Source organism: Schistocerca cancellata, chromosome 2 (genome assembly GCF_023864275.1).
Source record: "Schistocerca cancellata isolate TAMUIC-IGC-003103 chromosome 2, iqSchCanc2.1, whole genome shotgun sequence".
Taxonomy (NCBI): Eukaryota; Metazoa; Arthropoda; class Insecta; order Orthoptera; family Acrididae; genus Schistocerca; species Schistocerca cancellata.
In genome coordinates, this window is record NC_064627.1 from 548,139,269 (window position 1) to 548,166,507 (window position 27,239).

General features: G+C 42.2%; 1 protein-coding gene across 1 annotated transcript in view; it reads left to right on the forward strand.

The window, feature by feature from the left end:
• Nucleotides 1-27,239, forward strand: part of LOC126146686 (pH-sensitive chloride channel 2-like) — a 289,984-nt gene that overhangs the window by 224,602 nt on the left and 38,143 nt on the right. The window contains exons 4-6 of the mRNA XM_049915638.1: nt 17,249-17,487; nt 23,896-23,978; nt 25,013-25,171. Of these exons, the coding sequence (XP_049771595.1) occupies nt 17,249-17,487; nt 23,896-23,978; nt 25,013-25,171 (481 nt within the window). The remainder of the gene's footprint in view (nt 1-17,248; nt 17,488-23,895; nt 23,979-25,012; nt 25,172-27,239) is intronic.

Here is a 27,239-nt window from a genome sequence, read left to right on the forward strand (position 1 = left end):
TCGGTCAGCATTGGAAGTGCGTCTGTAATGATCGAGACTCTCGGATATTCAAAGAGATACTCCCGATGGGTTCCATGAATGCACACAGTGGATTACAAGATTCAAAGAAAAGCCATTTCATTTGAATTGTTGGAGCGTTTTGAGACCGACGGATCGTTACGTGGGAAACAAGATGGATGCACCACTTTGCGCCTGAAACAAAAAGGCTGTCCATGGAGTGGCATCATCCTCATTCTCCATAAAAGAAGAAATTCAAGACAACCCCCTCTGCCGGAAAAGTCAGGTGACAATCTTCTGAGATTTTGATGGCGTCATTCGCGTGGATGTGATGCCAAGAGAGTCAATCATCGATCCAGAGGCATACGTGAAGACTCTGAATAAACTAAAGATCCGTTCCCGACGTGTTCGATCGACATTAATCCAGCAGAAATCTTGCTCCAACACGATAATGCACACCCACACACAAGTCTGAGAACCCGGGAATACATCGCCAAATTGGATTGGACATCATTACCTCATACACCCTACAGTCCATACTTGGCGTCCTCGGACTCCCATCTCTTTGGGCCGCTTAAAGATTCTCTATGGGGAACACACTTTGAAGATGACGAGAGTGCCAGTAAGGCAGTGAAAACATGGCTACGCCTACAGGACAAGAGCTTCTACCAGCAGGGAATACATGCTCTTCCACAGCGTTGGTGTACGGCGAGAGAACGTGATGAAGATAACGTAGAAAAATAGGACATGGACGAGACATGTTGAAGTATATTGTCACCAAATTCTGACTCTTATTAACAATGAATATGTTCTGAGAAAAAAATGTGGGGCATTACTTATTGAACGACCCTCGTATATGTACTGCAACTGTAACAATTTATAATAAACACTTCACGAAATGAACTATTTATTTAAGAATAAAATGCACATGAGAGGCAAGCTAATATAGAATTCGATCTTTTAGTACGCTTTTATTAAAATTTTCAGAATAGTTAACCTGTGATGTTTGTCTTTCTTTTTTCTCTTTTGTAGCTCAGTTTATGAGCTCTGAGTTGCACTATATAGTGAAAACTTGTGTAAATTTTCAAATAAAAAAGAAATTCTGTTGTCAGCCAACAAAGCCTTGTGCTTCAAAAAACGTCTTTCTACTTCGGCTGATACAAGAGGAGCACAATTCAAAAGGACAATCTAAATGAATGAGAGAGAACTTCTCACTCAACAACATCATTGACATGTAACGCAGCTTATGATACCCTTACTTTCTTTTCTAACACGTTTTTAATTTTCTTTGACGTCCGGAACCGCGCTGCTGCTACGGTCGCAGGTTCGAATCCTGCCTCGGGCACGGATGTGTGTGATGTCCTTAGGTTACTTAGGTTGAAGTAGTTCTTAGTCTAAGGGACTGGTGACCTGAGATGTTAAGTCACATAGTGCTTAGAGCCATTTGAACCATTTTTTCTTTGACACGCTTTTTTCCCACTTTACCGCTAACAGCTTATACTTTATGCACAGTTTTTTTTTCACTTGTTCTGTCTACTTCACTAGAGGCACTTCTGATTGCTCAGAGCAGTTGACGCAGCAGGGGTAAATCCGATAATCTGATTTTATGTACGGAAGTTCGCCTGAAATTTCAGCATTAGACATTACTTCTTGGGCTAGTCCAATTGTAGCGGCTTCACTGCTATCGAATGGACCAATGATGCTTTTCACAACATTGAAGTTCTAGCAACGAAAGTTGCAAACATCAATCCAGGACTGTCACCTTTTCAAAATGGTAGATGCTGGTAACGAAATGTTAGGAGCCAACAACTTAAATTCTGTAATACGTGTAGGGGCATACAAAAATAATCTATTTGGCACACGTCAATAAGTTTGTTAACATCACTGAATTTGCTACGAATCTCTTCTGTGGTATGCTGAGATACAGTTGGTACCAGAAGTACAGTGAAAGTCCGTCCGTAGCAAACCAATTACGCTGCCCGTGAGAATCACCCCCCCCCCCCCCCCTGGAGCAACGGCGCCACCGGGAAGAGAGACGCGCGCTTAAGCAACCGTGCACTAGCAGAAGTTATGATTTGCAAGTTATAAGACAGTCCTAATCTCGGTATGGAGTTCCTGTGGAACGTTCGTCGTATTTTCAAGCCTTCAAGTCACCGTGGGAGGTAGAATCAGTGGCTAATAGACAGACAGTGGTTAGTTTTCAGTAGAAACAGAACAGTGAATAGATTAATCGTGTGTGGACAGAGACCGCCTGCCTAGGGATTTAACTGAGTAGTGTTAGTTTGGAACTGTTCTTCGACTAGTACATCGAGACAGAATATTACTTTTCTTCCGACTTTAGTTCAGAGAACATTATTTAGTTTGTGTTTATGGAACTACAGTCAACGCAAGACAGATAGGCTAAACTTACAGTTGCTGTAACCAGCTTTACCAAAGTTGAGTAATATATTTTACTATTCTCAATTCTGCCTTAGTTTCATTGTGGGTGTGCTGCCATGGAATCCACACATCCGTCTACAAGGACACCTTTTTTTAGTCTTTTTCAGCGGCAGCGAGATTTTTCATCAAACTCGACGTTCCCGGTCCACAACATCTTCTGCAACTCTGTGTAAGGCGTGCGCTATACAAGTCAGATGCGCCATGTTACTGTATAATACTTTAAGTGAGTCAGTAGCTTTCACCATATAAGGCACAGCATCCGTTACGAAGAGCAGTATCACGCTTTACGCCTTTGGGCCATAAGACCCCCATAAATGTGGCGAACAATTTACTAACGGTGGAAAAAAATACTTTTTAAAAATGTTCTCAGTTTATTACAAAACTTTCCCCTGGACCATCCTCTTCCAAGTTCACACAATGGTATTTGCAATATATCTTTTCATAGAGTCTGTGGTTTCATCAGTTGATACCCATATGATTTTATTTGCAACCCGTTGTCTCATTTGTTTCATTGTTTGCACATGTCTTTGGCTGACGTCGTCCTTTCTTAATGTGGAAGAATTAGGAAGATATTTCCCTGTGTGTGTTTAGTCATAATTCACGAAATTTTGGATGGTTCAGTTTCCTTAAAGGAACGTCAGCACAATGGAAAACTTGATAAGTCATATTCTGGGACGTCAAGCGATCACCAAATTAGTATTGGAGGGAAGTGTGTGGGATAAAAATCGTAGAGGGAGACCAAGAGATGAATACAGTAAGCAGATTCAGCAGGAAGTAGGTTTCAGTAGTCATTTAGAGATGAAGAGGTCTGCACTGGATAGAGTAGCATGGAGAGCTGCATCAAACCAGTCTTCTGACTGAAAACCAAAACAACAACAATCTACATTACTGTTACACGCTCCCAGCCATTGCCTTTGTCATAATTACTTCTACTGCATTCCTTATTTTAAATTGTCCTTGTGAGTAAGTACACTTACGCATTCATCTGACTGCAACTTTGCACATCCTTCCTATGTTATCTCTAAAATTCCTGCAGAGTTCATACTAGTCGTTTCCAACTCTCTTTTAACATTTTCTAGTTTTATTGCTTGTAGCAGTGTACACGCATTCCAAGTACCAATGCTTGTTTTTCTGCGGTCATTGTGTCTCCTTTCAAGCTGTTCCCCCACAGAGATCCGAGAGGTTGACTGTTTTATCCATATATCGATTTAACATGGTAGGGAGCCATATTTCGCATATAACGTTTGTAACATATCATTTCCTGGCCCCGCAGGTGTGTGTGTGCATAAGGGGGAATTTAAAGTAGACTGGAGCGGCATTGAGAATTTGAATCGAGAAGGAGGCGTGCCAGAGTAATCTGTGCGGGTGTGTGAACTGCATTGCCATGGCGGCATAGTGGCTAACGCACCTGCCTAGTAAGAAGGAGACCTTGATTCGATTCCCAGCCTTGGTATAAATTTTCACTCTCTGATTCACTCTACTGTATATGTGTGAAATCATATCTGTATGAGAACATTAAAGTCTCTAAAATTGTGTCACTTCAGAGTAGTTATAGTGTAACACATGATCTTACGAAGACATTTCCATAGGTGACCAGCCGATATACGATAAACTTACTAATGCAAGGCATCAAGGAGCAACCGGATTCATTCAAAGCACAAGACAATCGAAGATGTATCAGAAATGACTCATGAATAAAACATATGCGAGAGACTCTGAATAATTTGGGTAATTCATTTTTGCAGACTGTTCTAATTTTCTCATGAACATTCACGTTTTGTTCTGTTTTGTTTCTTGCATACAAAGGACGAAACCTTAGCATTTCCAGATAGCAGTCATTTGAACATCGTTAACATGGCGTTAACATACATGAGGAAAACCTTGCAAAGTATGCCCCAGGCATGAGTCAGCTTAAGGAAAGAGGTTTACTAGTACGGTAATCGATGTCGGTGTGATGAGTTTGATCGTCATCTCTCTGCCATCCTGGGGCGGAATGAGTCAATTACTACATCCACAGTCACAACAAAGTTAGCGCAATACGTTGGTGTTCTTGTAACTTGCTAAGAACGGATGTGGCTCGTGAAACTGGAGATGTGGGTCGGATTCTGATTAACTTCACTAGAAGAAAGAAATAATGCAGCAAAGTGTGACAGTAGTGCCTCAGACGTAGAGAAAGTAACCGAAAATTCGGAATAGAGGGAAAATATCGTTCCAGAGAAACGATTACTATTACGAGAGACAAAAGAAATAGATAACAAGCAGAAAAAATGCCAAAGAAGCGTATATTACGAAAGTTTCCAAAACGAAAGACGACACAAATTTAATAGTATGATAAATCGAATTATAGAGAACATAGTAAATCGAACTTTACGAGAAGGTCCTGGCCATGTTTTGGAAGCATTTGTGGTTCTGGCGGAATTTAATACTAAGTGACTTCAGGAAACGTGATTCGGGTTGTTTTAAAACCAAGTGGAAATTGCTAATTTTAGAACTGCCTAGTTGAAGCGCGGTGATGCAGAATCAGTAAACATAATTTGTCAAGAGTTTTGATTGCATAAGAAAGGTATCACAGTGGTTCAGTGTCAGATTACAAGTTCATGGGTCCACAGTTCGACAATAGCTCGTTTCTAGGATTTATTTTATCACGTAATGTTGTTTCCATCTCTGCCAACGATTTGTTAATTTGGAAAATGTCAAGTTGCACCATGTTTGGAGTCAGCGTTAAATGTAGGTCCCCGTATAACTGAATGGATAAGTCAGCTCAGAGATCGGAAAGGTAAGAGCATATCACCTCCAACAAGAATGTGCCTAACAAATCACTGTGGTGTTCAAACCCGGCCTCTCGATTTTTAAGGAAAAATATTTTATTTATACAAAATCAAACATTTTCTATTTCATTTTCATGGTCACTTACGAAAAACTGCCATGCAACTGGTGGTCATTCTCTCGAATACATTCTTCAACTCCGCCGCGTTGCAACGTCAGACTCGGTACGCAGGACACAGGTCTCGTGCGCGAACGTGCGATGCTCCTTCGTTCACTGTTCCATTGCTACTCAAATGACAGGCAGTCCCAAAGTTAATAACGTATGTGCCGCCGCCTTCCTAGCACTGACAGCAGTGGGATAGACAATCTGAAAACGTTCGTTTACTATGTGACGTTCTGTAGTTCAAATTTCCCACTTTGACGTGACGGTATGATAATGAGTTCATGTTCCGTTTCAGTGAAAAAATAAAATGGCCCAATAAGTTGTTAGCGCTATGTCGCGTATATTTAACAACTTGAACAGGACCTAACTGAGAAAATTATCTGGGAGAACTTCACTCAGGCCAAGTAACATTTACTGAATGTTGTGGCACGCATCAAAGTGACGCAAATACATGACACTTTTTATTCAGCGTAGTCACCAACGCTCTGTTAACAACGCTTGGAGTGACGTACCAATCTTTCATTTCTTCGACAGTAAAAATCATCTCCTTGGTCACGAAGCCACTTGAAAAGTCCTCATCGCTGGAAAATCTCTTGCCCAGTTTTCCCCAAGTGGTTTTTTTTCAGTTTGGTGAAAAGAGGAAATCACTTGGAGTAATATCTGGATTGTGTGACGGATACTTCTACTTCTAAACGTCCCATCGAAAATCTTCTGTCGCCTCATTAGATCTCGCAGAAAGCCGAAGCCAGCGTAAGAAAAGTTTCCGAAACTGCAGACGATCTCGGACGATTGAGTGATAGCCCAGTCAACGAAGACCAAAACAGATCGATTAAGGGAAAAGAATCGTGTAACCGCAAATTTATGTACAGTGGTAGAGCAGTGAGTGCCGTGTACAACATACTAAAAATCCTGACGGATCGGATGCGAGCGTTGGAGTGGGGGTGAGGGTTAAAGGTCACTTTATTACGATTTTCCGAAATTACTCAAAAATTTTGAATTCTAGGGAAAATGTTTCACAATCCAAAATTAAATGACGTTAAATTTCCTGCAAAAAAGGTTTTCTGTTTTTCTCTCTAGGACTAATAGTTTCCATTGCAGGGAATGTAAAATCGCAGATTATTAAAAATATTGTGCAACGGCATAAAATTAATGTTTATCTCTAAATGAAGAGGCTTAAAAACAAGTATTAAATGTGTGTACCACCTCCAAGTGCAGCAGATCTGTATTAAAGGATAAAAACTGTATCTCGGGTGTAAAAGGGTGGGGGGGGGGGCGGGTGGAAGGGAGATGTGCGAGGGAAAATAGGTTGCTAAATTGTGTTCATGTACTTCTCTCCTTCATAGGCCAGGAAACTGAAGATCTAGCCTGTGATTTCCCAATCTACCTACTCCACTATGTCACAAGCAGCAACTACAGGATGTTTGGAGATGTCCGGAAGTCTTTCAATAAAATGCCGTAACACTGCATGGAATGCAGATACGAGTTGCTAGCAACACGAACCTAAAGAATGCATATGGACGGAAACTGCGTAAATCTCTGCACACTGTTCTCCATTGCTAGAGGGGAAATTGATTCTTAGTCATCCTGCACAGTAGGGAAAGGCAACTTCCCCCTCCACGAACACTGCCCGCCTTTCAGTTTACAGACAGGCTATACCGCCCCAACATTTACTATCAAGTTCTGTTCACTAAACTTGTTTTTATATAATGGAGTTATTTTGAGTTTATGAAGTGTAATTGTTGAGAGAGCTATTCGGTAAAAAAGCTCAACAACTGGAACTGTCAACCGTCTGCCACACTGAAGAGCTTGTTACAAGTGTAACATGTTTTCAATGTGTATTCGGCAATGTCTCCACCCATTAATGTCTGGAACACTGTTCACAGGATGCATCACCCCCTCCTCAGCTCTCTCAACATCTGAAGAGGCGCAGAGGTATTAATTGTCTCACTCCGCGTCAGAAGTAGGTGACACAGGTGTCACAGAACTTCAGATACTTCAACATAAGCAAGCAACGCATTGCAGCAGATTACTGTTCTAGACTTGAACACGATCAGTCCATTCCGTCAGACATATTCACACACACGTTGGAAGAAATACTGCGAATGTGTGGTAAGTGGCTCCACCCGGTGCAGCCTGTTCTACAATTCCTACTGAAAAAGATTTATCTACCAATAATACAGATAATAGTGCAAGAACTGCAGTAAGTTTTTGGTCATTCATTAATTCATCAACAAGTGACTACAACACAGTTACTTGGCTTTACAGTATGCTGTCAACGGTAGATAGGAGCAAGGTGCTACATTTACCACTCCATCCCCTTTCTCCGCAACATCACATAGGTCACCGACTACACCACAGTTATAAATTAAACACGTCTCAGCCATTATTTACGGGAACGTATTTTACATAAAAGCTTACTTTACACCTGAAAATAAGTACTCATTCAAAAAACTAGAAATAACTCTGGTATATAGAGACGTGCTTAGTGAAGTTATTTTGCCTTTTCACATAAGAGAACTGAGCAGCAAATGCTGGGGAGATATAGTCTCTCTGCAGACTGAATATCAAGCAGTGCTCGTGATGGAGGAAGTCGCATTTCCCGGGAGACCACTGCAGCTGCCGTACCGAATGACTAAGAATCAGGTTCCCCTCTAGCAGTGTAGAACAAGGTGCAGAGATTTGTGTGGATTGTGTCCATAAGTGTTAACTGCATTAGTATTATTGGTAATTCATATGTGTATTCCATACAGGGTGGTCGGAATTCCCGTTACAAACTTCTAGGACATGTAAAGGGTAGTGAGTACATAACATTTTGAATAGGAACCCACGTCCAGAAACGTATCGTTTCCGTTCTACGACAGTTTCAGTGCAGATGATTATCTTAACCACACCCACGTGAGGAATGTACTTAGGCGTGACCCAGTACAATTGTTTGCAATCTATTTGAAAAGAATACTGACTCGTTCCGTTATTACTTACGCATTTGCATTACAACTTACACCTTATGTTTTACATTAGTCGACAACAACAAGAACCCAGTATCTACGGCACCAGCCGCAACTTACCGATGCATTACAACGGCGGCTCGATGTGGCGACCACCAACGTTGTTACACACATTGCACCTCCGAAGCATGTTCTTCTACTCTCTCTCCATCCCACCTGGTGTCTCTTCAGTGTCTTGTGCAGCGGCCAGAACTCGTGCCAGCAGATCTTCCCCTGTCTCGACAGGTGTCTCATAAATTAGGCTCTTCATACGACCCCACACGAAGTAGTACATTGGGGTTAAATCCGGCGATCGTGGCGGCTATGCGGTTGGGCCACCACGGCCCATCCGTCTTTCACTATACCGTCTGCTGAGATGTGTCCGGACAGCCAGTGAAGAGTGAGGTGGTGCTCCATCATGCTGAGACCACTTTTCCTGACGGATATTCAATGGCACAGCTTCCAAGAACGGGTCCATTACGTGTCTTAGGAAGACGAAGTATGCGGGACTCGTGAGCTTGGTTTGAAGGGGGTATGGTCCATCCAGAATAGCCGCCCACACGTTAATTCCAAACCTGTCTTGAAATCCCTGAACATGCGTGGCATGAGGGTTTTAGTCTGCCCAGACATGGCTATTTCGAGCTTTCAGAACACAATCCCTCGTGAACCTACATTTATCTGTGAAGAGAACTCGACGTGGAAACAGGGGCGCGTCGATGCAACTGTGCAGGAACCATGTGCAGAAGGCGACGCGTCGTGGAAAATCTGCTGGACCCATAGCGTGTACCCCTTGTAAGTGGTACGGATGTAATTGTTGCTCATGCAGGACGCCCAAGACGGTACTGTGACTAACAGCCATTGCACGCGCAATTGTTCGCGAACTCGTTGACGGGCTATCTTCAGTGCGACGCAGTACACCTTCTTCGAATTCGGGAGTGCGGCGTCGCCGTGGAGCACCACAGTCCTGCCTCCTCACGGTGAAGGTACCCGTTTCTCGCAGCCGTTGTGTAACTTGGGCAAACAGTTTGTGCGATGGAGTGTGACGATGTGGAAAACGTTCGTGATACAGCCGACTAGCAGCTCTTCCGTTACTTCCAGTTTCGCCATGCACAAGGAGCATGTCTGTGTATTCCGCAAACGTGTACTGCACAATGTTTCCTCTATCGGTGATGCACAGGTATTGACTCGGTCTCACAGCAAAGTGGACAATAAGTGACATTTGGGGATCGTTTGGAGTAGTACACGTCATCGTGTCTACCCTGTTGCATACCAGGACAGGGAACTCTGAGACGTTTCTCTTGCCCTAAGCAGACGTTGACGAGGTACACATCTGAATTGAAACTGTCGTAGAGCGGAAACGATACGATTCCGGACATGGGTTCCTATTCAAAATGTTCTGTACTCACTACCCTCTACAAGTACTAGAAGTTTGTAACGGGAATTTCTGACCACCCTATATACGAGGGCGGTTCAGAAAGTAACCTCCGATCGGTCACAGTGCGGGTTGTGGGGGGAGTAGCGACGCCATCTGTGCGTTCACGCACTCAACAGGTCAGTCGGCATCAAGCCGTGGTCGAGTGAACGTCGTACCTGCGCTAGTTTAGTTTTTGTGGCAGTTTGAAATGTGTGCTGCAATAGAAAACCCCGCCAAATGTGAAGTGCGTGCTGTCATAAGGTTTTTTACAGCCAAAGGATATTCTGCAGCAGCTATTCATCGTGAGCTTTGTGCCGTGTACGGACCAAGAGTTATGAGTGAAGGAGTTGTCCGTGAATGGGTACATTTATTTAAAAGTGGACGAGAAAACGTTCATGATGAAGAGAGGAGTGGTAGACCATCATTGGTGACTGACGAACTCGTTCAGACAGTTGATGCAAAAGTTCGTGAAAATCGACGTTTCTCAATGTCGGAGTTGTCTACTGGTTTTCCACAGATTTCTAAGACTCTCTTGTACGAGATAGTGACAGCAAGATTGGGTTACCGTAAGTTCTGTGCACGATGGGTGCCCAAAATTCTTACCGACCACCACAAAACTCAAAGAATGGCATCTGCATTAGACTTTCTGTCACGTTATGAGGACGAAGGAGAACCATTGTTAAACAGAATCGTGACCGGTGACGAAACCTGGATTAAGTACGTGAACCCTGAGACAAAAGAACAATCAAAGATGTGGGCACATTCAAATTCGCCTACCAAACCAAGAAAAGCCTCGCAAGATTTTTCTGCCAGAAAACTGATGGCAACGGTGTTTTGGGATGCCAAAGGGGTGTTGTTGGTTGAATTCATGGAACGTGGTACGACCATTAATCAAGACGTGTACTGTGAAACAATAAAAAAGTTACGACGGGCTATACAGAACAAACGCCGTGGTATGCTGACTTCCGGTATCGTTTTTTTGCACGATAACGCCCGTCCTCACTCTGCTCGCAGAACAACGGCCCTTCTTGAGTCCTTCAAGTGGGATGTTATCAACCATCCACCTTACAGCCCAGACCTGGCGCCAAGTGATTATCACCTCTTCATGCATTTGAAGAAATGGCTCGGGTCACAGCGGTTTGATGACGACGAAGAGCTCAAGGATGCGGTCACAGGCTGGCTCCAGGCACAAGCGGGTGATTTTTATGCAGTAGGAATTTCAAAGCTTGTGGAGAGATACGATAAGTGTCTCAATCGCTATGGAGACTATGTAGAAAAATAGTGCAAAGATGTAGTTGTAAGATGTATACACTCCTGGAAATTGAAATAAGAACACCGTGAATTCATTGTCCCAGGAAGGGGAAACTTTATTGACACATTCCTGGGGTCAGATACATCACATGATCACACTGACAGAACCACAGGCACATAGACACAGGCAACACAGCATGCACAATGTCGGCACTAGTACAGTGTATATCCACCTTTCGCAGCAATGCAGGCTGCTATTCTCCCATGGAGACGATCGTAGAGATGCTGGATGTAGTCCTGTGGAACGGCTTGCCATGCCATTTCCACCTGGCGCCTCAGTTGGACCAGCGTTCGTGCTGGACGTGCAGACCGCGTGAGACGACGCTTCATCCAGTCCCAAACATGCTCAATGGGGGGACAGATCCAGAGATCTTGCTGGCCAGGGTAGTTGACTTACACCTTCTAGAGCACGTTGGGTGGCACGGGATACATGCGGACGTGCATTGTCCTGTTGGAACAGCAAGTTCCCTTGCCGGTCTAGGAATGGTAGAACGATGGGTTCGATGACGGTTTGGATGTACCGTGCACTATTCAGTGTCCCCTCGACGATCACCAGTGGTGTACGGCCAGTGTAGGAGATCGCTCCCCACACCATGATGCCGGATGTTGGCCCTGTGTGCCTCGGTCGTATGCAGTCCTGATTGTGGCGCTCACCTGCACGGCGCCAAACACGCATACGATCATCATTGGCACCAAGGCAGAAGCGACTCTCATCGCTGAAGACGACACGTCTCCATTCGTCCCTCCATTCACGCCTGTCGCGACACCACTGGAGACGGGCTGCACGATGTTGGGGCGTGAGCGGAAGACGGCCTAAAGGTGTGCGGGACCGTAGCCTAGCTTCATGGAGACGGTTGCGAATGGTCCTCGCCGATACCCCAGGAGCAACAGTGTCCCTAATTTGCTGGGAAGTGGTGGTGCGGTCCCCTACGGCACTGCGTAGGATCCTACGGTCTTGGCGTGCATCCGTGCGTCGCTGCGGTCCGGTCCCAGGTCGACGGGCACGTGCACCTTCCGCCGACCACTGGCGACAACATCGATGTACTGTGGAGACCTCACGCCCCACGTGTTGAGCAATTCGGCGGTACGTCCACCCGGCCTCCCGCATGCCCACTATACGCCCTCGCTCAAAGTCCGTCAACTGCACATACGGTTCACGTCCACGCTGTCGCGGCATGCTACCAGTGTTAAAGACTGCGATGGAGCTCCGTATGCCACGGCAAACTGGCTGACACTGACGGCGGCGGTGCACAAATGCTGCGCAGCTAGCGCCATTCGACGGCCAACACCGCGGTTCCTGGTGTGTCCGCTGTGCCGTGCGTGTGATCATTGCTTGTACAGCCCTCTCGCAGTGTCCGGAGCAAGTATGGTGGGTCTGACACACCGGTGTCAATGTGTTCTTTTTTCCATTTCCAGGAGTGTATATTAAAATATTTTTATTTAACTTGGTGTATTTTTTTAAATCAACCGGAGGTTACTTTCTGAACGGCCCTCGTAGTATTAACGCACCTCGTAGAAAATAAACACCTCCCTCGCATGTCTGTGCACTGCGTCGTCAGTGATTCGTAAGGCGCGCTGTGGAGGACCGGTATAATTAGAGGTGCTTCTTGTCACATAGTAGGGTAGACAGAATGGGGAATCATCGGCCCAGTCTTCAGTTTGCAGACCCATGAAGGCGGAAGTCCATGAACACAATCCAGTGACACACCTTTTGTCGCACTTCTACCCCACAAATGTGCTCCCTCCAACCAGTACATCCCCGGTACACAAGTTATCCCTTAATAGGGTACTTATGCAGTACTTGATATACAATTTTATATTTGTTTTTAAACCTTTACGTTTAAAGTTCAACATTAATTCCATACCTTTAATGCAATACTTTTTAATAATCTACGATTTTTCCATCCCCTGCAAGACAAAAACTATTAGTCCGACAGAAAAAAAACGAGGAGAACTTATATTGTAGGAACTTTAAACGCCGTCTCACCCCTACCCAACGCTCAAACACCATCGGTCGGGAATTGCGGTATGTTGTTCACGGTACTCAGTCTGACCAATGTACAAAAATTTGCGACTACAATAATTTTGGAGCACTGCCTAGTGCGATGTGCCTTTGCGTGTGAATTAGTCCTCGATTCCCTGAACATTGTCGTCTGTAGTCGCTGACGACGCCTTCATTCTCGATCAGCATCACCTACGTTTGCAGCCTTATTTGTATTGTTGGCACTGTTTCATTGCATCTGGACACATTATTGTATTTTGTCTATTTACTGCCAGAATTTCATCGTGAATCTGCGTGAAATTTAGACGGGTTGCTCACAAGAACCAAAATATCCCACGCAGTGACATGTTACAACTTTGTTCTGGGGGCGGGGGACTACGCCTTTCATTTTACAACAGCTCAAACTGCCAGTTAATTTTATTGCTCCAAACTAATTTAAAGTCCAAAATTACAAAAAATAAATTGTGTCATTGGTTTACATTTGTTTAATTACAACTCTACTGACATTACGAAAACGATTTATTGAGGTTATGAATTGCATCATTTTAATTTATAAGGTTACAAAGTGCTAAGAGAATTCTGTGCACCGATTCTATTAATTGCCTGTTTTTATAGTGTAGGTTCGTGTTAATTTACTTTGACGTGTATAAAATCTGCTTCTGTCTGATACTTTAATAAAAATAAGTAGAACAAATATTTAAACCGTCTACTTTAAACCATCTACTAGAAATTTAAAGTACAAAAAAGAAAACAGCAGTCTGTTTGTTTTGCCATATCCTTTATTACACTTTGGACATCAATACTTTCAGCTTGCCAAATTGTCATCATGGCGATCCCATTCAGACGTTTCTCGCTGGTTGCTTCGTGATTCTCTCACCGTTGTCAGTAGTAGAGTTGCCAACAGCTACAGAATCCGAAACACATTAGAACAGATCTGACGGTCGCAGACAAAGCAAGCTCCCATTGAGGCAACTGCTCCAGTCGACTCATATGTTGTTGAAAGAATTTCAACTCAGTATGTGTCGTTGTTAAATCGGCGACGAATGGTTCGAAAGCATAAAATGAATGAAGTTTCGTAACTTCATCAATGATACCTATCTCTTCAGTTTTTCGTGATAGAAGACAATTAAAGCTGCTAAAAAATTCACCATGTGTCCAAAACCGGTCCTGCAGTGAACTAATAAAGGCATACAGAAACGGAATGAGAACAGACACTTTGTAGTAACCTTAAAAATCATCACTGGTATCCTGATTTGTACGATGTGCTTGGTTGGTAGAAATACTTGGTTGCTTGATTTAAATTCAACTGGTTGAAGCTAATTCCTTGGTTCTAAGAAAATCCAGCTGAAAGTATCATCAACATTTTCTCTCATTGCCAGCAGTTCCCTTTCGAGATCTCTGGCAGTGTTGATTAACTCTGCAGTATCTATATGTTGGCGCTGAAGGTGAAGACAGATACACTCACCCATCGCAAATAGTTCAGATAGTATAAACGAGCAACATCTCCCTTGTTGGTGGCTGCTGACAGAATCAATGGCATCGTGGGATATGATCTTGTTGTCAAATTCTTGAATTTTCTCCAGAGCCGAAACAACACAACCGTATATTTATAATGTTTTGTGCGCTGTGAAGACGCTCCATCCATCTAGAGAGTGTGGTGTGTTTCAGACTCCTGACTCGAGCATCGGTTAATAATTCAAGGGCACTAGTTTGCCTGCGCACTGGTGTCCCAAGGAAATTAGTACCTACAGTTTCCAGTGTTCCTAGTGAATTCGTGGTAAATGAAACGTTGCACGTGTCGGTGACCACCAAACTAAAATTGTGAGCTGCACAGCGAGAATATACAGCTAAAGAGTAGTCCTGTTGTTTGAATGCATGAGCCTCACGGGCTTTCCCCGACATGGAGACAGCTCCGTCATAGCCCTGCTCTCGTAAAAACGACACATCAAGACCAAATTTTACCAAGTTTTCAATTATAGATCCAGCTAATCCTTTGCCAGTCACATCAAACACTGAGAGAAATTGTGGGAAATCTTCACAAATTTCGAACTCCAGGGAAATATAACAGGCACAAAGAGAGAGTTCCTCTGTTCCGGCAATGACAGCAGTTTCATCCATGAGAACCGTGAAAACCTTTGGCATCATTAATGCGCTGAACAATCCTTCTCAGGAGTTGGTTACTGATGCAACTGATGATATGATTTTGAATTGGGGCACTAATGTATTTTGCGCATTTACCAGTTCCTTCAAACCTTGCTCGGAGATTTTCGTCACATTTCGCGCGATATTTTAGCACAGCGTGAAAGTTACCCATGTTCACAGAGGGTCACCGCCTCGATGGTAGGGACTATGTGCTTTCTGTTTTTTTCGCCTGCTCCACCAAGTCTTGGTCCAGTCAGTGTTTTATATCTTCTGTCTTGTTCACCACCATATGAACAAAATTGTCACTATCGACTACAGCAGCCTCATGGTAGGCGTTGCTCGGATGTTGAAAAACTCAAGAGCACGCTTCCACTTCGAAAACTTGGAGGTTACCGGAGCTCCAGCCTTCTGTTGACCGTCTTTACCAGTACTTATCTTAGCGAAAAACGCACAGTGCTTCCCGAAGGCGCCGTCCTCTTTGGGAAAGAATACTTAACTAAAATATTTCTCCATACAACTTAGGGGGAACGTATGATATTGGGCACTTTGCAAAGTCTGAGGAAATTTATAAGTTGCGTTGGGCACAAAAAGGTTTAGGAAATGTTGTAGCTTTATGTGGTTGTCAACTTTTTCGTTGTTTGATGCAAACAATCACTTATGTCATGCTCACAGCTTGGTGGTGGATTGTCAGAGCTCGATAATACATCATTGAAAGATTTTGATTTTGCTTCAGGACCCGACAAAGGCGATTTTGAATTAGCAATAATACTTCTATTGCTTCAAAACAGCAACAGCGGCATCTGTGTTGAATTTTCCCGGCCTGAGAGGACATATTTTCTTCTAGTCTTGGTGTTTTGGAGAAGTGTTTCACGATGTTTTGTTTTGCGACGTATTGTCTCAAAATCAAGATTGCTCTATACTAGCTTCAGTAACACTGGTTTTCACAACAGTGTCGTATCAGCAATTTAACAGCAGGTAACACAGAGAATCGTGTACGATACAAACTACATTTCCTCTGTCGTTGCATACTACAACAATGTGTCCACCAACTCTGTAATTGGCATTGTTTCTGTACTCATTAACGTTCATTTAAGGGTACTGTAATATGCTGAGACTGAGTCCGTCAGCTTTGTATTTAATTCACCATCGAGGTTAAACTGTTGTGTGTTACCAAAATGAAACTGAAAACATGTGACGTTAGTATGTATTGAAGCATGCTGTTTAAATAAATAAGCCGGCCGCGGTGGTCTCGCGGTTCTAGGCGCGCAGTCCGGAACCGCGCGACTGCTACGGTCGCAGGTTCGAATCCTGCCTCGGGCATGGATGTGTGTGATGTCCTTAGGTTAGTTAGGTTTAAGTAGTTCTAAGTTCTAGGGGACTGATGACCACAGCTGTTAAGTCCCATAGTGCTCAGAGCCATTTGAACCATTTTTTAAAATAAATAAACTTCAATAGTTAAAAAAAATCTGTTTGCTATTAACCAGTCGCAATATTCAACCACGCCGGTCGCGGTGGTCGTGCGGTTCTAGGCGCTCCAGTCCAGAGCCGCGCTGCTGCTACGGTCGCAGGTTCGAATCCTGCCTCGGGCATGGATGTGTGTGATGTCCTTAGGTTAGTTAGGTTTAATTAGTTCTAAGTCCTAGGGGACTGATGACCACAGCAGTTGAGTCCCATAGTGCTCAGAGCCATTTGAACCATATTCAACCACGTCAGTTATCTGCAATACTCTTTTGTGCAGAGATTCGTTTGTAAACAGTGTTGAGCACATATTGTAGTAGCGTACAACCTGCTTGTCACAAACTGAAGCAGATGTGTTGTCAATCCTTGTTTTCTACCCATAGTATCATGATGTTGTTTGCAGGTGTGTAAGAAAAACCATGTCTTTAATTTCACTTTTCGGTGGGGGGGGGGGGGGGGGGGGGGGCGCTTCAATTTGCTGCGCCATTTCACTCGCATACTGTGATGCACCTTTGCCAACGATCCTGCACTGATGTCCGCTATGAGTCTGCTGACGATCCGTGTGTGCACAGCAATTTCAGGCACAACTGCTGCTGCAGCTGCGGTACATGGACGTGCGGCTGGCCTATGGTATGCTGATGGGTCCTGCTGTTGTACCAGAAGTGGTTGGCGAGTCAGAGATGCTCACCCGCGTCTGGGTGCCGCACCTCTTCCTCGGCAATGAGCAGAGCTCCTCCATCATGGGCACTGATTCCTCCAAGGACGTGCTGCTCTCCATCTACCCAGATGGCAATGTCGTCTTCTCACAAAGGTACCGTTCACCGTGAGTGTTTAACACAAAATCCATGTTCGTGCTTGCACACATACCTGTATCCGGACACCTGGCTGAAAATGACTTACAAGTTTGTGGCGCCCTCTATCGGTAATGCTGGAATTCAATACGGTGTTGGCCCGCCCTTAGCCCTGATGACAGCTTCCACTCTCGCAGGCATAAGTTTAATAAGGTGCTGGAAGGTTTCTTGTGGAATGACAGCCCATTCTTCATGGAATGCTGCACTGAGGAGAGGTATCGATGTCAGTCGGTGAGGCCTGGCATGAAGGCAGCGTTCCAAAACATTCTAAAGGAGTTCTGTAGGATTCAGGTCAGGACTCTGTGCAGGCCAGACCATTACAGGGATGTTACTGTTGTGTAACCACTCCGTCACAGGCCGTGCATTATGAACAGGTGATCGATTGTGTTGAAAGATGCAATCGCCATTCCGAAATTTCTCTTCAACAGCGGGAAGCACATCAATGTAGGTCTGTGCTGTGATACTGGCACGCAAAACAACAAGAAGTGCAAGCCCCCTCCATGAAAAACGCGACCGCACCATAACACGACCGCCTCCGAATTTAATCGTTGGCACTACACACACTGGCAGATGATGTCCACTGGAAATTCGCCATACCCACACCCTGCCATTGGATGGCCACATTGTATACCGTGATTCGTCACTCCACACAACGTTTTTCCACCGTTCAATTGTCTAGTGTTTACACTCCTTACACCAAGCGAGGTGTTGTTTGGCATTTACTGGCATGATGTGTCGCTAATGAGCAGCCACTCGGCCATGAAATCCAAGTTTTCTCACCTCCCCCCTAACTGTCATAGTACTTGCAGTGGATCCTGATGCAGTTTGGAATTCCTGTGTGATGGCCTGGATAGATGTCTGCCTGCTACACATTACGACCCTCTTCAACTTTTGGCAGCCTCTGTCTGTCTACAGACGAAGTCGGCCTGTACGCTTTTGTGCTGTATGTGTCCCTTCACGTTTCCATTTTGCTGTCACATGAAAAACAGTGGACCTAGGGATGTTTAGGAGTGTGGAAATCTCACGTACAGGTGAATGGCATAAGTGACACCCAATCATCTGACCATGTTCGAAGTCCATGAGTTCTGCGGAGCACCCCATTCTGCTCTCTCATGGTGTCTAATGACTACAGAGGTCGCTGATATGGAATACTTAGCAGGAAGTGACAGCACATTGCAAAATTTATGTTTTTGAGGGTGTCCAGATACTTTTGATCACATAGCATACATCCTCTACACTGAGAAAGTGTAGATGCAAACCACTTTCTTCGATGTATATGTCACCTGGTTTGCTGCTACCCCCCCCCCCCCCAAAAAAATTATATATATATATATATATATATATATATATATATATACACTCTGACTTGCTTTCTATATATACACTCTGACTTGCTTTCCACAAACTGCTAACCTCTCATACAGTCATAAAGGAATCATTTATCAACTCAACAAAGCTCACCGCCCCACACCACCAAAATTAAACCCCTCCATGTGTGTGACACATCTTGTGCACTCAAAGCCAACAATCCCACTGACGTCTCTCTGCGCCCCTAATTTCTAGCCCCAGTATGCTGCAGCACCCATACCAGCACTTCCCCTTGATGCCACAACTGTTAAGTTGCATTTTTGTTTTGCAAGTTATTATTCTGGTTGCTATAGGTTTATTCATTGATTGTCATTTTTTTATTTGCAGTTCACTGTTGCTGCTTGAGTTAACATAGCTTCATTTCTTTATTTGGAGATAGTGAGTGGAGGTGTGGACACTAGAAAATGGAGTGCCAAGTGGAGAAATTGGAACATTTCTGACATATTCTTCTGTTTGAGTTCAGTAGATGTGTGACAGCAACAGAGACAGCCAGAAACATTTGTACTGTGTTTGGAGATAATGCCATTTGACAAAGCATGGCAAGAAAATAGGAAGACGTCATTTTAACACGTTAATTCAGAACAATCTATGCCAGCGTATTACAGAAATGGAAAATGTGATGAAATGTGATCTTTCCACCACTGTGCGACATTTGCATGCAATGGGTAAGGTTCAAAAATTGGATGTATGGGTATCGCATGCTCTAAGCCAAAATCACAAAAATCAGTGGGTGGTCAAATTTGCATCTCTGCTTGTTCACCGTCAATTGACTCATCAACAATGTCGACCATTCCTATCCTATATCATCACTGGTGATGAGAAATGGTGGCTTTATGCTAATGTAAGGAAAAGAAAAGAGTGGTTGAGTCCAAGCAAAGCAGCAACTCCCTGTACAAAAGTAATGTTTTGTATTTGGTGGAAAAGTAACGGTGTTGTGTGCTATGAATTGCTCCCTGAGGTGTAACCATCACTGCTGACATTTATTGTCAACAACTGAGACATCTTGTAGACGAAATCCAAGAACAATGACTAGGAAGACTGTGTGAAGTGATGCTACTCCATGATAATGCCCACCCGCATTCTGCTAGCCTGATACAAAATGCAATGCAGGAGTTGGTTTAGAAGGTCATTCCCCACCCACCTTATTCACCTGATCTTGTGCCCTCACATTTTCACCTTTTCCACTCCCTATAGAACAACCTTCAAGGAACATCCTTTCCAGATGAAAATGCATTCCAAACATGGCGCAACAAGTTCTTCACATCAAAAACCAAGTGGTTTGAATAGTTGCAGATCAAAAAGTTACCACAGTGTTGGCAAACTGTTGTAAATAGTGAATGAGAATGTATTATTGATGACTAAAGTCTCTATTATACATATCTGTTGTGTTTAACTTACGAAAAAAACACTACAAACTTTTGCACCAACCTAATACATACTGTCTAAACTTGAGACTTCCACAAAGAAGTTGATGTAGAAGAACTGTTGACATGCTGTCAACAACTTTCATGTACATGCCCTTCTTGTATTGGATCTCATAGCATTTCACAATGACTTGTCACTGAAGTATTTTCTCTCTGCTCCTAAACATCAGGCACAAAAGTAAAGTACCCTTAGTCCATTTTTCACTATGAGTGATAGTATTGTACATTCTTGTGTGAGACCTTTTTTTTCACCATGATTAAAAATAAATACGGAAATATACTATCACATGAGCATGTGGACAATTTGCGATATTGCTGCTCTCTTTGATCAGGAACCCACAAATGTTACCTGAATATGTAATTTATGAGTTCAAAACGGTAATACTCATTTCATGCAGAATCTCAATGGCTTCTTGTGACTATCACCTGGAGGACAAATGTATTATTTGCTCAGCCATTCAAGATGCTACAGCCACATCACATGCCTTGAGTCAGGAAATAACTGTGCTTACAGAAAGTGAGGTAGTAGCAAAGACAATATGATGACATCTGGAACAGCATTAACTGTCAAAATGATGACCAGTGTTGAGGCTTCCCTTAATACAACAGCAGAGAGAGGTATTCCAACAGTGCTGTGCCAACAACACAGGAGTAGCAAAATGTCATCTTTTCAGATGAGTCTGGGTTCTGCATACAACATCATGCTGGACATATCTGTGTGTGGGGGCTCCAAGGAGATAGAACATTACCACATTGAATTGTTCATCCTAAACAGGGACCCTGCCTTTTGTGTGAAAATATGGGGGACCCATTAGGTATGCACAACATGATTGCCCCTAGTTCACATAGTTAATAATTTGAATAGTTGCCACAGTACTTCTGACTGTGTACATCTGTGCCTTAGCTTCAAGTTCTCTGTGATATCATCTCACAAAAAAATATCACAAGACAGCCTGTTGCCTGTGCTAACCTGGCCTACATCAATACAGAGGGTGTTTGACTGTATCCCTAGCCAGTGTGTTCTCCAGATCTCTCACCCACTGAAAACACCTCGTAATGGGTTCCAAGAGACCTACACACAATACATAACCAGCCACTGTGTTTGTTAAGAGTTCAAGCAGTATTGTTGCTTTCCCATACCTTGCCAAAGCTCAGTCTGATTAAATGCCCAGTGGGAGTAGACCTATTGTTGCTGTCAGATGTGGCAGCTCTGTGTACCAGGCATCACACCCTGTACACTCCAAAAATCACATCCAAATTTAATCATTTTACTTTCCTGCTATGCCATATATGCACAAAAAAATTTAATTCTTTGTTTTCTGCCCTGATGTTGCAATTTTGATGGTCAGCAGTGTATCTATCAAATGACTTTTTACCAGCTGTTATGATGTGGTATAATGTGTGATGCAATGTGGTGGTGTCAGGTACTTGGGAAGTGTGATAGAGGAAAATGAAAGACACGAGAAAGAGATCAGTGAACATAACAGACAGGCAGAAGCATTCCTGTGAAGTGTTAGGAGTCTGGCTTGAAACAGAGACATCCTGCAAAAAAGCAAAGAAATAATAAATAGAAGCTACTACATCCCAGTACTTACCTAGGCCTCTGAAACATATATAATGAAGAAGAGATATGTAAGCAGAGGACAGGTATGTGGAAAGAAGTTCATCAGTAGTAGCATAGGAGTAATGAGAAGAGACAGACAGGATGAGGAACGACAGGGTAAGGGAAACAGTGAAAGAGGAACACTTGCAGAGCAGCATGGAACCACCAAGGCTAAGATGGTATTTGCACTAAAAGAGAATGGAAAACAAAAGGATTCCTAAGAAGATACTTGAAATGGAGATGTGAAGGAAATGACCAAGAGGAAGACCAAGGAAAAGTTAGCTGAAAAGTGTGGAGGAGTGTGTTGAAAAAAGAGGCAATGACTGGACCAGAGTGAACACAGAATGATTGTGGGTAAACTGGATTACATGGAGAGGCTTATGTTCTGAGCAGAAACTGGGGCTGGAAACTGTTGAAGGTGATGGTGGTATGATGTTTAATTTACTGCAATACTAATTTTAGCCTGCAGCTATTTTCAAGTGGTCTTGAAGCGCCTTCACACACACACACACACACACACACACACACACACACACACACAACAGATTAAAACAGAGCAACCAAAGTGTAAAACATTTGAGATTTGTGTGCCATAGAACATTACTCATTGTCATTCAGCTAACAGAATCCTTCAGTTCAGTGATATAAATAATCAGATTAAACAATGGAAACTCCAGGTTGGAATATCAACAATATAAGGAAAAGGACTGATTGCTACTCACCACCTTCAATAAAGGAAACTCACATTCAATCACACTAGCAAGCACACCTCACACACACATTACTGCCATCTCCAAGCATTCTGGCACGAGCTGCCAGAGATGGCACTCATGCATATGTGAGGTGTGCTTGCTTGTGTTAATGAATGTGTGTGTGTCTCCTTTTATGAAGAAGGCTTGACCAAAAGCTAAATGTGCAAGCCTTTTTGTTGTGCCTGTCTGCAATCAAATAATAGGATTATTTATAGAAGGAATGATTAATAAGGTATATGCCTAATTTGTTTTTGAATTTGTAAGATTCTTGATTTAAGTAGATGGTGACAGCTTTCATCATGTCCTCTTAAATTACTGGATAAGAAATTTGTGGCTTTTTGTGATTTAGATTTTAAATTCAGTAAGCACTGGATTAAAAGAACTGAGAGATAACTGAAGTGTACACAAGAGAATGGATAAATTAGAAGAGAATTCATGGACTTTTCATCCAAAAAGAAAATGTCTCTGTGTCACCAGCCATATTAGACTTTAAAATACTATGGTATCTACAGATTATGTGCTACTAGAATGTTGCTGATGGTTCATTCCTGTGAACTGTAATTTTTTTGCATTATTATGAATTTTATATGAATGATCAATGTAAAGATCACATGTTCATTCATTAAGCAGAACTGAGACCAGATTTTCAGATAGAATTGAGAACATTTTGCAATATTTGTTACATACTTATATCATATATTTTGTGGCTCACTTCACATCATGCTTTGAAATTTCAGGAAGCATTGAGAGTCCAGCAAACACATTAATATGCATATTCTCCTAAATAGTACATTATGACAATACTACTCACCATATAGTGGAGATGCTGAGTCACAGATAGGCAGAATAATAAGACCATCAAACAAGTAAGCTTTTGGCGAAAAAGGCCTTCATTAGAATCATACACACACTCATACAATCACAACTCACACACACATAACAATAGTCTCTGGCTACCGAATGTGAGTTGTGTTTGGATGAGTGTATGTGTGTATGTTGTCTGATTCCTATGATTGCCTTTTGGCTGGAGGCTTATTTGTTTGTCAATCATTTTGTTGTGCCTATCTGCAAATCAGCATCTTCGCCATATTTCAATAGTAATCTATCTTTTTCATAACATTATCATTATTCCATCTTTGATTTCCTGTTTGATAGTACATTATGAGTTGTAACAGTGCATGTTAAGAGCATTAACTAATACTTATTTGTTATATATTGCAGATTAAAAGCTGTTGTTTACTGTTGGATGAAACTTGAGAAATTTCCATTTGATCAACAGAGATGCAGCATTTCTCTAGAGAGTTGTAAGTAGATTGTTTCATTTGTTACAGTAAATGCATTATTTTGCTATTGTGTAAGAACTTTATACAATGTCTTGTCTAAGTATGTTTTCTGTGTATGAAATAAATGTAACAACCTCTTCTGAAGCAATTTGTTATCAACATTTAATGAATAATATACTAAACTTTTGGAACAGGAAAATGTTTAGAAAATGTACACTTTAATAGAAAAGTTTTTTTAAAATAAATAATGAATTTAAAGCTAGATTATGTCAAACTTATCTATCATTCCTCAGAATTAAGTGAAAGACAGGATACAGAAAAAGAAAGCAGCATATTGTATTCCATTCAACATTTCACTTCCCTCTTGATCCTACATTTAAAGTGACTTTTCCTTCTTTTGAGGAAAGCAATCATTCATTGTATGTCAGCACTTGTTGGGAAGTGAAGTCACCAAAAGTAGAGCAACAATAATTCATCTATGATGAATGTTATGCATAAACTGAACATATGTCTCATACACGACACTGTAATTCTCTTTAGCACAGAAGAAGAACTCTTTTTCTTACATGGTAACATCTGCAAACCTCATTTTAACATGACATTGCGTCTAGGCCATCACCTAAAGAGGGACTTAAGTCCCAGCTGCTTTGGAGAAATATATTGTACTGAAAATGTGACAAGTTGTGTCCAGCCACATAATTTCAAGATATACACCACTTTGCCTATAGTTCTTACATCTTTTTAAATCTGTTTGCTAATACCCTGAGGACCATGATTAACTTCACACCAATTATGATGCTATCAACACAACCAATTTCAGTGAATGTCACATTTTTAAAATTATTTCAAAGTTGGTGCTGTGTATTATTTTTTCACTGATATTGACATTTCTTAATATTAACAGGAGGATAATTTCAAAAAGCTCATTCCAGATCTCATATCAAAAATATAATAATTACAATCATTCATAATTTTTGAATTGTAACGAAATCTTAAAAGTCAAGTGCTAACACATGAAACATATTTAATTACATTTAGGACTGCTTTTGTTCCAGGGACCTACAACACAAGTCAGCTGGTCTTACAATGGGAAAGAGAAATGCCTGTTACCATGAACCCATCTTTGCATCTTACTGAGTACTCTCTTAATGATATGTGGACAAATGAGTCTGAAGTTACATACACTAACCCAGGATTCACTCATGGGCCATTCCGTAAGTTGCTAGTTTGAAGTAAAGAGGAACTAGTGAAGGAATGTTCATGATTTGTTATTTGTACTTTGCTCCCACTTATGTACATATAAACTACTGAAAACAGAATGCGTTACATAAGAAATAGTATTAACCTATGGCATAAGAACTTTCTTTTAATATTTGTGGCTCAGTATTAAAATTTACTGTAAACCAGGTCTTGACAACTTTTAGTATCTGCAGATTGCATTATCAAAACCTAATTATCCTGGAGGACACATATCAATTTAATAATAATACTGTGGATTGACAAGCACCTCTTACATGAGGTTGGTCTGTGCATGTCAGCGCACAGTGCCAGTATGTTCCAAAAGACCTCAAGCAAAAATGTGATTTTTCGGGTGTCATATCTCAGGCTCTGTTGATCACAGACATAACAAGTCAAGTGTTTGGGATAGCCCTTGGCCTAGTGACCATATGTATACATATCAGAAGAACAGGCATACTGTAGCTACTGTACAGAACAGGATCAAAATTTAAGCATTACACACTTCCTCCAGGCAAATTAAGAAAATCATCAGGTTCTTTTGCATTAAGTGAGGTTTACAGCAGAACTTAGGTGACATATAAAAGCACCATTTGCTTTGAGGTTCCTGAGAAAATCACAAAAAACCACAACATTTTGGCACAAAAAGTACCCATTGTATTACGGAGATCCACAGATTCAAAGTTATCAACCGTATGCACATAAAATATGCATGTAATATCCAGTCTGAGGCATAAACACAGTTTTAACTGATGTAGTGGACTCATGGCAAGGGTAGCAAGGTCATCACCAGAGTTTCAGAGGTCATCTAACAATGCTTTTAGTCAGCATTTTTACAGTCAGCATTTTTATAGTCAGCATTTTTTCACCAATGAAACTTTGACCCATTGTCTCTGTATAATGAGCACTTCACACCTATACAAATATGGCCAAAGTGGTAGTGCAGCAAAAAACAAGGCTAAAAAGGATCTTAACATTTCTGAAAAGACCTTAAAACAACTGCCAAAAATTATGTAAACCTGGAAAGAATGCAAATTCAGTAAACTATTTCTAACAAATTTTTACTCTTTTATGATACAAATCATAAGCCGGCCATTTTTGACAAATTGTGATCAATGAACAATGTATCTGGAAGAAATGTGAAGTAAATAATTTTGTGTTAACTTTTACTGTGCATACTTATTTGTTGTTACATGTTTCAAATTGTATAAATGTACTGAAGTATATAAGTAAACTGTTAAAATTTTACTGACTTATAGAATTTCTTTTATATAAGCAGCACACCCTGCTGTAGCAGGGAAAAGGAGGGAATCAGTGGAAAAATGTTCTTGCTGGAGCTCAAGAAAGCAGAATATATTCCTCTTTAAAAGACTTGAACAGAGAAGTGGTGAACGAGGTGCCTCAATCCTCATTCAGCTCTCCCCACCAAAAATTTTGGCATGTGGTTGTATTCACACATTTTGTGCTGGAAGAAAGTAGTGGAGAGACAGTGATAGTGAAAGAATAAGAAGACAGTGCCAGTGATAGAGGAAGAGAGAGGAAAAGGTGATGAAGGGAGAGAAAGTGGCAGTGAAGCAGAAAGGGAAGAGGATGAAGACAATGGCAGTGGGAGCCAAACAGAGAGGCGATAGGAGATGGGCAGTGAGACAGTGGCAGTAAAGGAGAAAGAGAGTTGGATGGAGATAGTAACAGTGGAAGAGAAAGAGAAAGGAAGGAGACTGTGGAAGTGAAACAGAGAGATAAGTGCAGACCATACACGGGCTTCGGGGGGCAGGGGGGGGGGGGGGGGGGGGGGGGTTCTGGACTCACGCATCCTTAAAAGGCGAAGTTTCACATGTACGTACAGTGGAGGGCAATTTCCCTCATCCTCTTTAATGTTTTCAGTTTAGGGAGTATGAAGGCTTAACTACTAAGAGAGATAGGATAAGATGATTTAGAATGCTCTGTGTTAAAAGAGCATGAATATGTTAGCATGCCAAAATTTTTGGGGAGAAAATTGGAATGAGGACTGATGCAGCTGGTTCCTCAGTTTTCTGTCTGTCTTTT